The following is a 16,399-nucleotide window of genomic DNA, read 5'->3' as shown; positions in this document are numbered from 1 at the left end:
GCCCACACATCTGAAGCTCTGAAGTGCACATGCGATTATAAAATTTGCGATGTTAGTTAACTAAACAGGAGCCGTACTATTACTAATAGTTATGAGTGAATGGATTATCACTATCATGAATAGTTACGAGTTTGTAACTACGTCAGCCAATCAATGACGGCTTTTTTAAGCTAAATGAAGCAATCACAGGCGAGAAATTGGCCGCTACGTGTACATTAGGCAGCAACGTGTACTTAGGTAGCAACGTGTACTTAATCTAATTTCGATAGTACGGCCTCTGTTGGTTATTAATAATGTTAATAATGTTAAAGGCAGGATAATCAACTAAGAAAGGTTTGGGGATTAAAAGGTTAATCATGAAGGTTAAGGACTGAGAGCAGTAGCAGCCGAGGACTCGGTGTTACCTCAGGGATGCAGTCTGGATGATCGACCATGTTGACTATGTCATCTAAAGGCAAGAGAGACTGACACTTTATCTCAGTCGAGGCGTTCTTGCCTTCCGTGCAGCATGCCAGCAGCCGCACCAACTCTATGTGGTACCTGACAGGATAATTTAGTTGCAGTGAAATGTGGTACCTGGGATACCACATCACGAATGTGGTGCTTGAGGTATCAAATCAGCAGTGCGGTACTTGGGGTATCACATTTGATACCCCTTGGAGTACCTGGTAGAATAAATTTGTTACAGTGGAATGTGGCAACTGAGGTACCGCATCAGGAATGTGGTGCCTGAGAAGAGAGGATTTTTACAGAGGAATGTAGTGCCTGAAGTATCACATCAGGAAAATGATACCAGAGTGGACAATGTGGTAGCGTTATAGTGTAATGTGGTACCGGAGCTACGATATCAGGAATGTGGTACCTGAGACAGCAACTATGCAGCAGCAACATGTTATGTGGTACCTGAGAGAAGAATCAATATCAACCCATTATAAATAAATAAGTATTATGAAAATTAGTGCAAAAAAAGAATATAATAAATGATAGACGAGCTTGGAGGCAGCAAGTTCAATGAATTTTATGGCAATAATTGTACTGGTATTCATATCATTCATTATTCTGAATCAAATGAGTCAATTTAAACTTTGCTTGCAGAGTGTAATTGTCTCTTTGTGTGCTCTGGGTATGAGTATTCACTCAGACATTCATTTGCAAAGTCAAATCTATAGAAGTGACTTAGTCGTTTCAACACGCATTACCATAACAAGTTTAACTTTTCATGTCGCCGTTCCGTACTCAACCTAAGACTCGCATAACAAGGAAGGAAAGCTCACAAAACACAGTTATTTATTCGCCCTGCAATTCAACGGGTAATGATTCATTTGTTCAGGTAAGTAGCAGAATAAGTAGAGAGGTGGTATAAATCCTGTTCCTCGGCATGAAGTTACACGTGAAAAAGGACAAATATTTCGTCCACATTGATATTCAATGGATAATAATTAACTTTTTCCGGCCTAATATCCCCATATTTTTGTCCGTACCTGAGCTGGCTGCCCTCGTCGAGATCCATTTTGTTACGTTCGGTTTTCATCATCTCGATGAAGGCGCTGAACGAAGACTTGTCGTTGTAGAAAACCAACACGTCCTCCTCCGCGTTCAGCAGCTGTCAACGCAATGCCATCATCATAATACGTTCACTAACGTCTACAATCTTTCTGAGGCTGCACCAACAATCATCATATCATGAGCAATCATTGAGAAACATCACCAACAATCATCGTATGACAGAGCCACTGTCATAGTGAGGCTACAGAAGCAATCATTGTTAAATTTCAGCAACAATCACCGTAGTCGGAGTACACCATCTATCATTGTGACACCTCACAGATGTGCAGAAATGCACTAAGTACTATTTCAAGAACAGATCAAGCAGTAAGGCTGTAGAAATTCGAAAAGTAGGAACCATCGCAGGCGTGCGAATTATCTACGGCTAAAGGCAACGCCAAAATCGATAATTTTTCTCAACATCAGCTGACGATGAATAGTCTTTTATATTCATGCAGGTTTCATCTATAAACAGTAATATAGTACGAATAACATGAGTATAACCTGCATGATCAACGAATAAAATAAGTTATGACCTTCTGATGAATATCCTCATACCTCTTGCATGACTAAAGTTTATGATTACTAATCACCCAATATATATAAATATGACAACACCACCCTGCAAAATCTATATACCTCCTATAGCAAGTACTAATTACCTAATATAAATAATATTATACCTCCTGCATGACCATGTCTGTAGTAAGCACTAATCACCAAAAATAAATAAGACACCATCTCCCGCATAACTAACGTCTATAAGAAGTACTAATCACCTAATACAAACATGTCATCACCTCCTGCATGACCATGTCCTGACTCCTCCTGATGAAGTGTCCCTCAGCCTTCACGATGGTCTGAAGGAACTTCAAGTACTGCACGTGTCGCCCCTGCGTCTCTATGCACTGTACGAAGTGCTGGATCACGCGCTCTGCCACCTCGCTGCACAGCACTGCGTTGTCTTTGAAGATCGCGCAGATCGTCTTAGCCTCCAGCAACTGCACGTTTGTGACATAATTTTTCTGAGTATAATGATAATAAATATATTTTTTTAGCGTATAAAACATTTTGAGGATAACGCTAAGAAATATATTGTTTTGAACGAAGACAACATTTTAAGGATAACGATAAGATTGAAGATCGCGCAGATCGTCTTAGCCTCCAGCAACTGCACGTTTTTAAGATAAATTTCCTGAGTATAATGATAATAAATATGTTGTTTCGAGCAAGATAACATTTTGAGGATAATGATAAGAAATATATTGTTTTAGCGTAGGATAACGTAGGAGGATAACGATAAGATATATAAAGTTTCTAGCATGGAGAATTTTAGCTTGAGAAATCGAGATAAGGAATAAAATTATTGGCTGGGATTTAATGTGAAGAATTTTTTTATAAAAACTATGATGATAGAAATGATAAGGAACTTTCAAATGAAAATCTAATAAAACTACAGTTTCAATCAACTACATAAGAATAGTTTGTTTTTAATTAACAGTTGTCCCTGCGAAGCACGAGGTCGTCCTTCAGAAAAATACAAAATATAAAATTTTCACAAACAATATTTTTAAATAATCTACCTAATGTCAATACTAAATTTACACCAAGCCCAAATTCTACGCGAAAAGTAACTAATTGAGCGAACACTTGATATATATGTTATTATTTAAAGGTAATGTAACTCACGCCGGGATTGAGGAACAAGTCAATGTCTTTGTGGAGCAGAACTTGATTCTGGCGGTCGCCCAGACAGAAGTTCTGCAGGAACTGGTGCGCCAGTTCTATAAGCTCGTTCATGCGCTTGTCTTCCTTCTTGTCGTACGGAATCTGCAGCAAAATGCGACGTGCTAAATGAGTTAAAAATATAGCTCAGTACTCACTGCAGTGAGTGACAGAGAGCGCATTTTCTCGTCGATGAAAACTTGAAGTCACGGACAGACGGACGGACAGACAGACATACAGATTGCCGGGCATTACGAGCACAATAGCGCTTTTTTCCATAAATGAGAAAATGCGCTAAAAATAAGAAAATTAGGTTTGGTTTCTTCATATGCATTCAGAAATGAATGATTGAATACCGTACGTATTGCAACAGCGATGACTGGCATTGATTTGAACGTATAGGAGAATCTTGTGATAAAAAGTAGCAATATACATAGATTTATAAACATCTGTTGTTGGATAAATTGGCACTATGAGCGTTAAATTGTATATATCAGATATCAGATCTATATACATCAGACGCGGATAAGATGTATATATCAGACTGTACGAACCGATACACATGCATACAGGGATACACGAGTTATTTGTATACGTGAAGCAGCAGCAAGGGGAGACTGCATGAAGAAATGTATGAAAGTGAGACAAAATTTGGACGGAAGTGAGTCAACCAAATATGAAACTGAATCAACCATATATGAAAGCGAGATGAAAGTGAGTCAACCTTAGATGAAAGCGAGTAAAAGGATAGTATGGACCAGGAGGATATGAAAGTGAGTCAACCTGAGGCATTACATCATAGTCGTCAACGCAAGCGAGTGATAGTCACAGGCTGCACACAAAGCACCCCCATCGAACACCTTCATGCAGAAACAAAAATACTTCCCATAAAAGCACACCTCGACATGAGAGGAACACAATTCATAGCCGCAGCCATAAACAACACACAACACCCATGCCACTACCTACGCAACCACCCACCTACACACAGACAAATAGTGCAAACCCCACACAGATACTACACCAACATACTAGATACAGTACCCCCACCCCAAGGCAACACCAGCACAAAAAACACTTACACACAATTATGACACTTAGAACGCTGGAGCTGGCCGGCAACAACAAAGTCCTTGGACAAAACACTTACACACAATTATGACACTTAGAACGCTGGAGCTGGCCGGCAACAACAAAGTCCTTGGACACCCACCACCTGACATAAGCAGCACAGAAACACAGCTCTCTAGACTGGAGAGAGTACACCTAGCCAGGCTGCGCTGCGGCGGCGCGGCCACCACCCCTCACTACAAACATACGCAAACAGAATAGGCCAAGCAGACACAGACACCTGCCCATCCTGCCAGAGAGCTCCCCACACAATCACTCACATTCTCCTGGAATGTCCGCTCTGGCAGGACCTTAGACAACACCACCACATAACCTCGACCCTATAGCTCTGGAGCGAACCCCTGTCGGTGGTGTCGTACCTGCGCGAGGGGGGTCTCCTGTAAAATTGAGACCGGGAAACCACAACAACAACAACGCAAGCGAGTCATCCTTGAACGAAAGTGAGTCAACCGTGGCCATAAGTGACTCAACCATATCCATAAGTGGTCAACCATGTCCATAAGTGAGCCAACCATATCCATAAGTGAGTAAGAGCACACAAGTAAGTCAACCATGGCCATAAGTAAGTGAGAGCACGACACACCTGCAGCAGGTCGAGCACGACGCTATGCACGCCCATGTTACGCAGGAGACGCTGCTCGTTGCGGCGCGGGCTCGGGTTGCCTGAAGACGACACCACCACGCACAGCTTGTTCATGCGCGTCAGGATCTGCGCACATCATACATGAATATCACATGATATTTATTATATAATGTTTTTATCTAGTGCACTAACAATTCCGACAAAATAATTAGTAGCAATAATTATGAAATAATTTTTTGAAAATAACAATAATTTTGAAAACATAATTACTAGCAATAATTACGAAATAATTTTTTGAAAATAACAATAATTTTGAAAAATAAAATTAGATAAGACAACAGCTTGTAGTTCTAGATCTGTTCAGTCTCCAAAGAGGTGCCAATACCAAAAGACGACATTATCATTAAAAATACCAATTAATAAATAGAAAATATTATATTGTCTGAAATAAAACTTTAAAAATTAGCAGGTGTAGGTATAAACATTCGAGACTCGCCTGCTGCATGTGCTTGTAGTTCTTGATCTGTTCGGTCTCCAAACCCAGAGACGAGATTATCATTAAAAAGACATATTATAAATAAAGAACATCCCGTGGCCTTCAATAAATTTTAAAAATTATAAGATGTAGGTATAAACAGTCAAGACTCACCTGCTGCATGTGCTTGTAGTTCTTGATCTGTTCGGTCTCCAGGGGCGGACCGAGTCCCAGGTCTATAGCAGAGCCCTGCTTCTGCATGGGCGCCGGCACCTTCTTCTCCTCAGTCGCTGCAACACAAAAAATGTCAGAAACATGGCAGAATTAGACACTCTTATTAAACCCATACAAGTAAGATCATACATTTACATCCATTTAAACTTATTTTACTGTGTATATTTAGGCAACAACGAAATTTAGATACCACAAGCCATCTGTTTTAATACTTTAACAGCCACGTTTTCTGTCACGCCACGAAGCAGAAAATCATTTATACTTCGCCATGGATAGGTTATTTAAGAAGAATATGGTTAATAACAGCCGCAAATACGTGGGAGATGATGAAGCCGTGAAATAAGATTCATAAACACTAATTAAGTTTCTAATTTACTATCGGTAAAAGAATATTTATTCATGAATTTCGCCATGACGTTAATTCGTACTAATTAACAATTTCATTCATTACCGTTATTCATGAACCCCTCTTTAGCCCATGTCGGATTGCATAGGTGGAGCTGTACCTATACTCAGTTCGATTATAACGTCGTAAAATTATTCAGCCAAAGGTTAAAGTAATTAAAAATAATATCAATAAATTTTTCTCAGAGTGACGTGTTACATATAGGACACTTCCAGATAATTTCCTAGCCAAAGTTAAACCACAACAAAGAAACATTTCTAATTACCCTCTTCCTCATCGTCCTTTTTCTTTTTCTTCTTCTTCTTGCTGGTGGTGTCGGTGGAGCGCCCTTTGTACACCCAGAGTTCGCTCTTCTCCACCAGGTTGCGGAGGTCGTCGAGGTCTTCCTTAATTTGCTTGTAGGACTCCACGTCGCTATCCTGCACCAGCAGCTGGACCTGTGCACACAAAATATTATTGCACTACATTTGGGAGATATGATACTTCACAATCTTATACAGATTTGTTTCATTTCATTTATCGCTTTCAAACTTCTTCAAATAATATCCTAAATATGTAACGTGCCCTTGAGGTCTGTTGTACCAGACGTCACGATAATCGCTTCGTATTGTGAACTAATATTTAATTTCGTATGTCACTAATATTTAATGCTCGATTGATACTATTATTCATTCTCATGTGCATTCTTGTGACTAAATTATTCTGTAGCGTCTGGCAAAGCTGCACCAGTAACATTAGTGTTAGACCTTACTGCAGTAGGAGCTATGTAGCGCGAGGTCAGGGGCCATACGTTCAAAAATCTTTAAGAAATCGTAAGTTCATTAGCCAATCAAGCTAAGTCTACCAATCATAGACAAGGAAATAGAACGTAAGTACTTACGTTCACTTAGCGAGTTTTGAAAGTATGGCCCCAGGTCTGTGTGGCTGTGAGTCAGGTAGTCAGTTGTGTCCCGCCAGCCCTACAGTGAGGTTCTAACCTCAACTCACCTCGCTCCGTTGCTCCACTAGCGATCTTGTGTTCCAACGCTAGTTCTTGTGGCTGTGCTATAAACGCTTCATCAAGCAGTGTAATGTCTCTCGTGCTGGTATTGCTATTTTGTTAAACGTGTGGATTTTAAGTGATCTTTACTGAGATAAAAGTCGAGTTTTATCTGTGTTATATGAAGTTTTAATTGACGGAATCCCAGTGCAATAAAGTCCAATTCAACTTTTATCAAAGTCATCGTATTTTTACAAGATTGTTGCCGGCGTCTGGCCGTAAGGCTCGAGATATTTTGACAAGATAAAAGGTAGCGACGAACTTCCGGTGGCAGTATAATAAGAAAGTAATGAAAATGCACAGTAACTGGACACATAAATTACCTGCTAGAAGCTGTTAAGCACCTCGATGTGCTGGAAGAGAGGTGCTGGAAGAGAGGTGCTGGCATTACCTGCTTGAAGCTGTTGAGCACCTCGATGCGCTGGGAGAAGTGCTGGAAGAGAGGTGCTGGTAGAGAGGTGCTGGCATTACCTGCTTGAAGCTGTTGAGCACCTCGATGCGCTGGGAGAAGTGCTGGAAGAGGAGCTTGAGGGAGCGTGACACGAGGGGCGGGTACTCGTGCATGACGAGGTGCAGCAGCACGCGCAGCAGCTTACAGCCGCTCTCTCCGTCCAGGTCTAGCTCGCTCTCACGGTTACTGCTGTCACCGTAAACAACAGTTAATTACAGTTAAACAATTGTTAATTATTTATAGAACAGCTGCATAGAACATCAATTTTATTTATATTATACCTGCATAGAACACATAGAAAACTTTTTTTTATTACAGCTGCATAGAACCTTCATTTTATTTATAGAACAGCTGCATAGAACACATAGAAAACTTTATTTTATTACAGCTGCATAGAAAAATTTTATTTATATTACAGCTGCATAGAACATTAATTTTATTTACATTACAGCTGCCCAAAAATTAATTGTGTTTATATAAGAGGTGACCAATTAGTTAGTCTTTTGTATAACGTGTGCACATTATTAGTTTGGTATTAAATTAGTGTTGAAAACAGCTGGTCAGAAAATTTATTTTGTTTTGATTACATCTGCTCAGCCATGACTTATTTCTTAAGGTAATAACAACTAACTGACCGTTCATCAAAGATGTTCTGCGCCATGTTCCAGATGTTCTCAAGTAACTGACCGTTCATCAAAGATGTTCTGCGCCATGTTCCAGATGTTCTCAAGTAACTGACCGTTCATCAAAGATGTTCTGCGCCATGTTCCAGATGTTCTCAAGTAACTGACCGTTCATCAAAGATGTTCTGCGCCATGTTCCAGATGTTCTCAAGTAACTAACCGTTCATCAAAGATGTTCTGCGCCATGTTCCAGATGTTCTCAACGTTCTTATGCTTGAGACCAGGAGTAGAGTTGCCCTCGGCCGCAAGACTCGCGTTCTCGTCAGACTCGCGCTTGAAGATGGAGAGCAGGCAGCTGATGCGGTAGTCCAGCCGCACGTTCAGGATAAACTGCACCAATTAAGATTAATCAATGGTGCAAAACTGCATCAATTAACATTAATCGATGGTGCAATAATTCACCACAATACTTAATTAATGGTCGTGGTGAACCAGTTAATGGTCCTCATCATTGACCGTCGTTATTCCTGCGTAACATTAATGGTCGGTAATCCTGCACGCCATTAATGGTTGTTATTCCAACATTAGAATGATGGTTATTATTCAACCCAATTACCCACGAATAAAGTAGATAACAATTAAGATATCTAACTTACAACTCACTTAACCTTAAAATTCAATAAATGCAAATGGATGTCACAAAAACGTAACGCTACCTCGAGAATTTCGACGATCTTGAGTTTGGTGTCCATAAGAAGCGTGTCTTCTTTCTTAGCCGTGCTGGCGCTCTTCTTAGGCGATGCACCTGTAGACGCGACCTGCTTACCACCTGCACTCGAGGCACCTGTTGCTTTAGAGGCAGAGACACCACCTGCACCTGCACCCATCAGAGACTCACCACACCCTGGCATCCTAGCACCCACACCTGACGTGGCTAGTGCTAGGTGGGTCACCACGCTGCCCATGTCAATGATGGTCTTCGTTACTCCGCCCATAGCTGTTTTACCCCCGGGGCAAATGCAGCCATAGCAAAGGCGGTGGTGGGCAGGGGAGGCAAAGGCGGTGGTGGGAAGAGGGGGCAAAGGCAGTGGTGGGCAGGGGAGGCAAAGGCGGTGGTGGGAAGGGGAGGCAAAGGCGGTGGTGGGAAGGGGAGGGGAGGCAAAGGCAGTGGCGGGAAGAGGGGGAGGGAGGCAAATTCGGTGGTGGACGTGGAGGCAAAGGCAGTGGTGGGCAGGGGAGGCAAAGGTGGTGGTGGACGGGGGAGGCTTAGGCGGTGGTGGACGGGAGAAGCAAAGGCCGTGGAGGTCAGGGGAGGCAAAGGCAGTGGAAGATGGGGAAGGCAAAGGCAGTGGTGGATAGGGAGGTGTTTGGGAGAAGGAAGGGCCCGTGAAGAGGGGACCAATGAATAGATAGTGAAGTGAATACGAAAAGGAAGAATGAAGATTGAGGTTATCGACGATCGGCTTATGTTAAAATGACAAATAAGGGCGCAAGCAACGAAAAATAAAGCAAAGACATGAAGGGATCGGAAGTCGGGAAATGGATTGATTACACAAATGAAAACAATCGCATCATTGGTGTGCTCGGCAACGGATTAGATGAAGGTTTAACGATGGTGGTGAGTGATGGAGCATTAGATGGAATGAGGAGGCCGATGCGGGGAGTAGCGTTACGTGTAGTTATGCACGTTGCAACGTTACGTGACGTAATGCACGTAGCAACGTTACGTGAAGTTATGCACGTAGCAACGTTACGTGAAGTTATGCACGTAGCAACGTTACGTGAAGTTATGCACGTAGCAACGTTACGTGAAGTTATGCACGTAGCAGCGAGGCATGAAATGTAGAGAAAAAATACGTATGCAGAAAAACGAGCCTCAACCCACATTGGCAAGAGAGGCATGTGAGAAGAAATGAGAAGAAGCGCGTTAAGGGAAACATGCGCGAGAAAAGGATATTGAGAGACGCATGAGAGAAGCGTGTGAGGGGAAGCATGTGAAAAAAATGAGAAGAAGCATGTGAGGGGAAGCATGTGAGGGGAAGCATGTGAGGAGAAGCATGTGAGGGGAAGCATGTGAGGGGAAGCATGTGAGGGGAAGCATGTGAGGGGAAGCATGTGAGGGGAAGCATGTGAGGGGAAGCATGTGAGAAGCATGTGAGGGGAAGTGTGTGAGTGTCCGTGTGTATCGGAGAGGTGAGAAGGGAGAACACAAAATGAATTAGTATTGGCAAAAAAGTTGAACAAAACGTAAAACTACAACGATAATTAGGATACAATTTCTAAGGGAGTTTCTAAATAATACAACATGAAAGTATCAAAAAGAAAAAAAACTCGTCAGTGGAGCATTAGGATGAAACTTCTACAACAAAATTAAATTCTTTACTATGGACACAATAAAAAAAAACAGACAAAAAAAATAATTTGGTAAAAAGTGAAATTTTAAGTTAAATTTTTATAGCCAATCAGTAGCCAAGAATATATAACGGCACATTCACAAATATACTAACACAAAATGCAGATATCTAATAAAAAAATCTATCATTCACGATTTTTCTGTTGACAACACAGCGCAAACTAAAGCTAAATACAAGCAGAAACTAATAAATACTACACACGATCACAATACATGAAATATGTTGAAGCAATTTATACGCGCCTACAAACACAACAAAAGCAATTCAACTCAGGTGGCGGTAAATTGAACTTACAATATGAAGTTAACATATACAACTATAGAGGTGGAGAGCTATAGGCTGCTATATATGATGCAGTCTGTAGATACAGCATATAGGTAATAGTGATGCATAGGCACTATAATGTAAGTGATGGTGATGTATAGGNTACTATAATGTAGGTGATGGTGATGCATAGGCACTATAATGTAGGTGATGGTGATGTATATGCACTGTAATGTATGTAAATGCTACGAAAAAATGCACAAAAATGATCAAAATTGTTTGAGATCAACACAAAGCAAAGAATAACATCAAACTTGTCTATAACATCATAACATTACCTTGCCATATAAAAAACTAACAAATTATAGCTATAACATAACACCACCAGCAAAAGTTTATAATAGCGGTAATGAAGGGTATAAAAATTATATGAAAACAAGAGATTACAAGGTCAACTGAGTAGCTTAAGTTGCTCTGGTAAACTACGCATGTAAATAAATGCTGTGGAAATAATATAATTTTAAAGTTAAAAGAATTTAATATTAGAGTGAATATAATACAATATTAAAGTGAAAATAATACAATATTAAAGTGATAATAGTATAATAATAAAGTGAAAAAATACAATATTAAAGAGGTAACAATAGAATATTAAAGTGAAAAGAATGTAATATCAAAGTGAAAAGAATATAGTATCAAAGTGAAAATAATATAATATTAAAGTGATAATAGAATAATAATAAAGTGAAAATAATACGATACTAAAGTGATAATAGTAGGTATAATAATAAAGTGAAAATAATACAATAATAAAGTGAAAACAATATAATATTAAAGTGAAAATAATACGATAAAAAAGTGACAATAGTACAATAATAAAGGTATAATAATACAATATGAAGATTAAACGAGTTAGCAGCAGATGGTCATGCGAGCAGCATGGGTGTGATGAGGGACGCTATACCTTATAGGGTGACCATCATCCTGGGGGCGAGGGGGGAGGGGGGGCAGACATACATCAACGTAAAGATAGGTCGTACATTCTAAACATCATCCATGATTTATCTAACAATATTTAATGATTAAACACTTGTCGCAAATGAACCACTCTTCAAAAGTTATATTATGATATATTATAAACCAATATATTATAAGAATATTTATTATAAACAAATGAACACATTTCTGTCTGTAGGTGTACTTGACAGAGTACAGTGTGCACTCAGGTAAATGGATAGGTCATTTGTACAAATAACCACTCACTCTCTGCACGTAGCAGTGATACGCCAGTTTGCCGGGCCAAACTGGGTCAGGATGGCTCACACAACGCCAAAAGTGCGCCGTTATTTGGACAAGACCCATTGATTTCATTGAATGCCAGGTTCATTTGAGACTAGCGTATATATCGACCTCATGCAAAGCGGCGCTTAGGAAAGATATTAGTAAAATTAGTTCTTGAATAAACGACGTTCATAAGCTAACGTAATGAAAAAATATGTCTTACAGACATATATCGTTGAAAAACAATTCTTGATAGAGAAAAATAATAAAACCTAATTAGCAATATTTTCTTCGACAACTACACGATTATTGTCATTAAATTCCTCTACGACAAAGATTTAGACTAGAAGATAAATAACGTACATAGTATGTGTAGGTGCCGATATAGAGGGAAGAGGGGTGGGTAAAATGCATTCAATACCTACACATCAAGTTTATTTTAGGTATGAGAAAACTAGAATACATTATGTTTATGACTATGACATGAACATCTAGGGACCTGAGGAGTAGCAAGAAGTAATTATGAAAGCGCGTATACAAAATGCCGAAAAGTTCAGGATAGTCGAGTGACATTTACGGAAATTTAAACGAGTTTATTAGGATGTGTTTCGCAATGAGATTTCGTGAAGAAACGTGGTTCAAGTAAGAAAGAATGATAATTATAGAGCACATCGCCGAAAATGATAAAGGTTAGTTGAAAAAAAGTATGATTAAGTTGCGATTAGGCATGGGATTTAAGTAGGGTTCGTTAATAAATGAGTTGAAACGAGAGGTTGGAGATAACGTTGGCGATAACAACTTCAGCTATTCTTTTAATAGAAGTAGCGACCTTTTCCCTGCACTAGAAAATTAATCACGATTCACAGCTGCGATCAAGATATTCAGCTCATCCACAACCCAGGAAGCAGCAACAAAAATATCGTATATTACATTTCATGAAAATCATAGAGTAAGAAAAATCTATGTCAATGCCTTTGATAAGCCGGAGTTCCCTCAGCAGCTTAATTAAGCATTAATGCACATCTGAGAAATACTATAGAAAAATACATCATATGTGGATAATGGACTGGTAATTCACACATCACTTAAAATATTCCCGGAAAAATGCATTTAGAATGATGATTGATGAAGCATACGCATTACGCAGAGTATTCTATGATTAACTACTCTTTCACTGAGATAAACAACACAACTTTTATATCAAAAACATTAAGTTCGAATATAATGAGTGAAAACAATCACGGTTAAAAACAAAATAACAGCAGTAAAATGTACGTTGATTTTCATAAACTGTAATGAGTAATATTTTATATCGAATAATACAACAGGGGAGAAATTGTGTGCTAAATCTTGCTATAATTTCGAAAATGAATACCTATATTAATTCGTAAACAAAACCAACTCCGGAAACACGACGCACCCACCAGCGGTTTTCTCGTTGAACCTAATATACTTGAGCGTCCGCCAGCCAGAATCTTGCAACTTGGTCATTCCTGGCGACGAGAATTCCTCTATTGGAGTTATTTGGTCAGAGAATCCCTCTCTTCCAAACGCAACTTGCAGAGAAGTAGGAACTGGCACGGACTGGTCGTAGTCACAGGCATCGCAGTGAATATCGTGGCTTAATTCGTTGGAAGAGGAGTTCAGGTTTACAGTTTGGTTGGTGGTCGAAAGTGGTACATCAGCATGAAAGCTGTCATTCGTAACACTGAGAGACGCTGTAGCAGTGGATATAGCAACTTCTTCCAGTGTTTCTGAGCAGCGCACAGCCTCCTGCTGTGCTTCAGAGCTGCGCACAGCCTCCTGCTGTGCTTCAGAGCTGCGCACAGCCTCCTGCTGTGCTTCAGAGCTGCGTACAGCCTCCTGCTCTGTTTCAGAGCTGCGTACAGCTGCTGTGCTTCAGAGCTGCGCACAGCCTGCTGCTGTGCTTCAGAGCTGCGCACAGCCTCCTGCTGTGCTTCAGAGCTGCGCACAGCCTCCTGCTGTGCTTCAGAGCTGCGCACAGCCTCCTGCTGTGCTTCAGAGCTGCGCACAGCCGACCTTATCGCGCTGCGCACGCTGGGCAAGGCGCTGCTGATGCTCGTAAGGAACGGCGCGTCATCAGGACTTGGCGAAGGAAGCAATCCTGACGACGACGTAAAGGTCGAAAGGTTTCCACCGTCATTTGTTGCCGACAACGTATACGTCGAAAAGTTTCCACCGCCCTCATTTGTTGCCGACGATGTATACGTCGAAAAGTTTCCACCGTCATTTGTTGCCGATAACGTAACCGTCGAAACGTTATCTCCGTCAATTTTTGTTGACAAGCAACTTGAAGCAGTTTTATTTTCTGTCGCAGGTAAAACACTTTTACTGCCTATAGCGGCTGAAATAATTTCATCAATAGAGGCACATTCGTTAGCAGCGCTGGACGAAGTCGGTTGTGGAATTGAAAATTCGGCGATTTCGGATGGACCACATGGATCTTTTATTACTGTTACACTTTGTTCCTCGATCTCCAGTTGCTGTCCTGGAATATTTTCTAACCAATCTTCAGGTTTAGCATTACTTTTCGCATTGGAATTTGAAGCTCCGTTTTGATCAGATACAGACAGTTTCTTGGTGGCAGTTTTTTTGTCGTTCTCCGTGCCACTGTCCATGCTTTCAATACAATCCTCGTCTAAAGCAGCGTGTAAGGAAAATCGGTAGATCCGTGAAATCTTCAACAAATTATTTAATTTATTTTAATTTAATTCAATGTAACGTCTAATCCACACTGTAAACTTTGGCGACGCAACAAATATGCAAACAAAAACGTTTTATATTCCTAATCTACATATGGTAGTATTCATCATATCGATATCGTCATATATAACGAATATGCCCGAGATAAAAAAAAATCAGCCGCTCTGCATTATATACATGCCTTCCTTTCAAAGTAAAAGGATATATGTACAAAAAATATCAAAAATTTCCGCCAAGAAGCAGTTATAGACAGCAGTGCTAGCAGCAACGGATCACTCGGTCAAGTCAACACAAATTAGACCATCAAAGCGGACAACTTTACCCAGACTGAAAAATGAGAGCTCAGACGTCTCCTGCTCATGCTGTTCATCCTCAGACCAGCTCGCCGCAATCATGTCAGCTACAACACAAGCGTTCCCTTGCTATTTTGCTTCATTAAATCACCTATTTAATGAAGCTATTTCACTTTAGAAAACGCCTGCATCCCCACTATTTCACTTAAATTTAACTTTAAATGCTATTATCAGCCAATAAAAGCCGTAGTACGGACGCGTTTTGATGTGGATTGAGCAACATAAAAATATAGCACCAGTGATAAGTACACGGTAAAAAATTGCCTTAGCGAGGAGAAGTAAGAGGAATAGATTAGGAGGAGTAGGAGCTGGAGAAGGAGCAAAAAGGAACTGAATAAGGAAAGATATGTACGAAAAGGAGCTGGAGAAGGAGACAGAAGAAGGAATAGGAACTGAAGAAAGAGAGATAGGAAGGAAAAGGAACTGAAGAAGGAGATATAAGAAGGAATAGCAGTTGGAGAAGAAGACATAAGGAATAATAGCAAAAAAAGTATCAATAAGAAGGCATAGTATAATAGACATAAGGAATAACAGCAAGGAAAGTACGTAGCAATAAGAAGGTAGAGTATAATGAAGGTTACCGGGGTTGAAGGCATTGAAGACGACAGATCCAGGCACGACGGTGCTGAGGCTGTCACACGAGAAGTCCAGGATACTGAGCAGCGTCTTGGTCAGGCTCAGCAGGTCGCAGAAACTGTAGAAGCCGAAGTACACTAGGTGCTGTGCCAGGTTCACCACCTGACACATAAAAATATATCCAAACTTGCGTAAGTACGACTTAGTTCAAATATCAACGCACTTACGTGCCATGGATGTGCGTGCTACAGTAAGAGTAATGAGAGGGGCTATGTCTAAATAGCCAAGAATATTGCGGGCCCTAGTGTGTTTAATTCTGACACAGTTTGGCCAGCAAGAGGAGATATCAGTCCTACGCGATAAAAGTGTCGATATGTGGACAATTTGACTCGTTTATTACGTGAAGTGCGAGTCACTCAGACGGGCATGGCATGTCAGAACAATGAATGCTTATCAACACTCCTTCACCTCACACCACCCTCACCGCTCACCACCATCCCCTCACACCACCCTCCCCTCACACCCCCCTCCCCTCACACTACCCTCCCCTCACACCACCCTCCCCTCACACCACC

The 16,399-nt window shown here is 40.6% G+C and overlaps 1 protein-coding gene across 1 annotated transcript in view; it reads right to left on the bottom strand.

The window, feature by feature from the left end:
* The window catches only part of LOC108666338 (inositol 1,4,5-trisphosphate receptor), a gene marked incomplete in the record, with an annotated part of 90,793 nt that overhangs the window by 40,743 nt on the left and 33,651 nt on the right, over nt 1–16,399 (bottom strand). Inside the window, 11 exon segments of the mRNA XM_018153184.2 lie at nt 405–540; nt 1,482–1,603; nt 2,346–2,546; nt 3,235–3,375; nt 4,985–5,110; nt 5,634–5,749; nt 6,365–6,536; nt 7,610–7,778; nt 8,433–8,602; nt 8,929–9,209; nt 15,830–15,986. Of these exon segments, the coding sequence (XP_018008673.1) occupies nt 405–540; nt 1,482–1,603; nt 2,346–2,546; nt 3,235–3,375; nt 4,985–5,110; nt 5,634–5,749; nt 6,365–6,536; nt 7,610–7,778; nt 8,433–8,602; nt 8,929–9,209; nt 15,830–15,986 (1,791 nt within the window).

Source organism: Hyalella azteca, unplaced genomic scaffold (genome assembly GCF_000764305.2).
Source record: "Hyalella azteca isolate HAZT.00-mixed unplaced genomic scaffold, Hazt_2.0.2 contig5432, whole genome shotgun sequence".
In the NCBI taxonomy this organism is placed as follows: Eukaryota; Metazoa; Arthropoda; class Malacostraca; order Amphipoda; family Hyalellidae; genus Hyalella; species Hyalella azteca.
The sequence above is the reverse complement of the archived record's forward strand: the minus strand, read 5'-3'. Positions and strand labels throughout refer to the sequence as shown.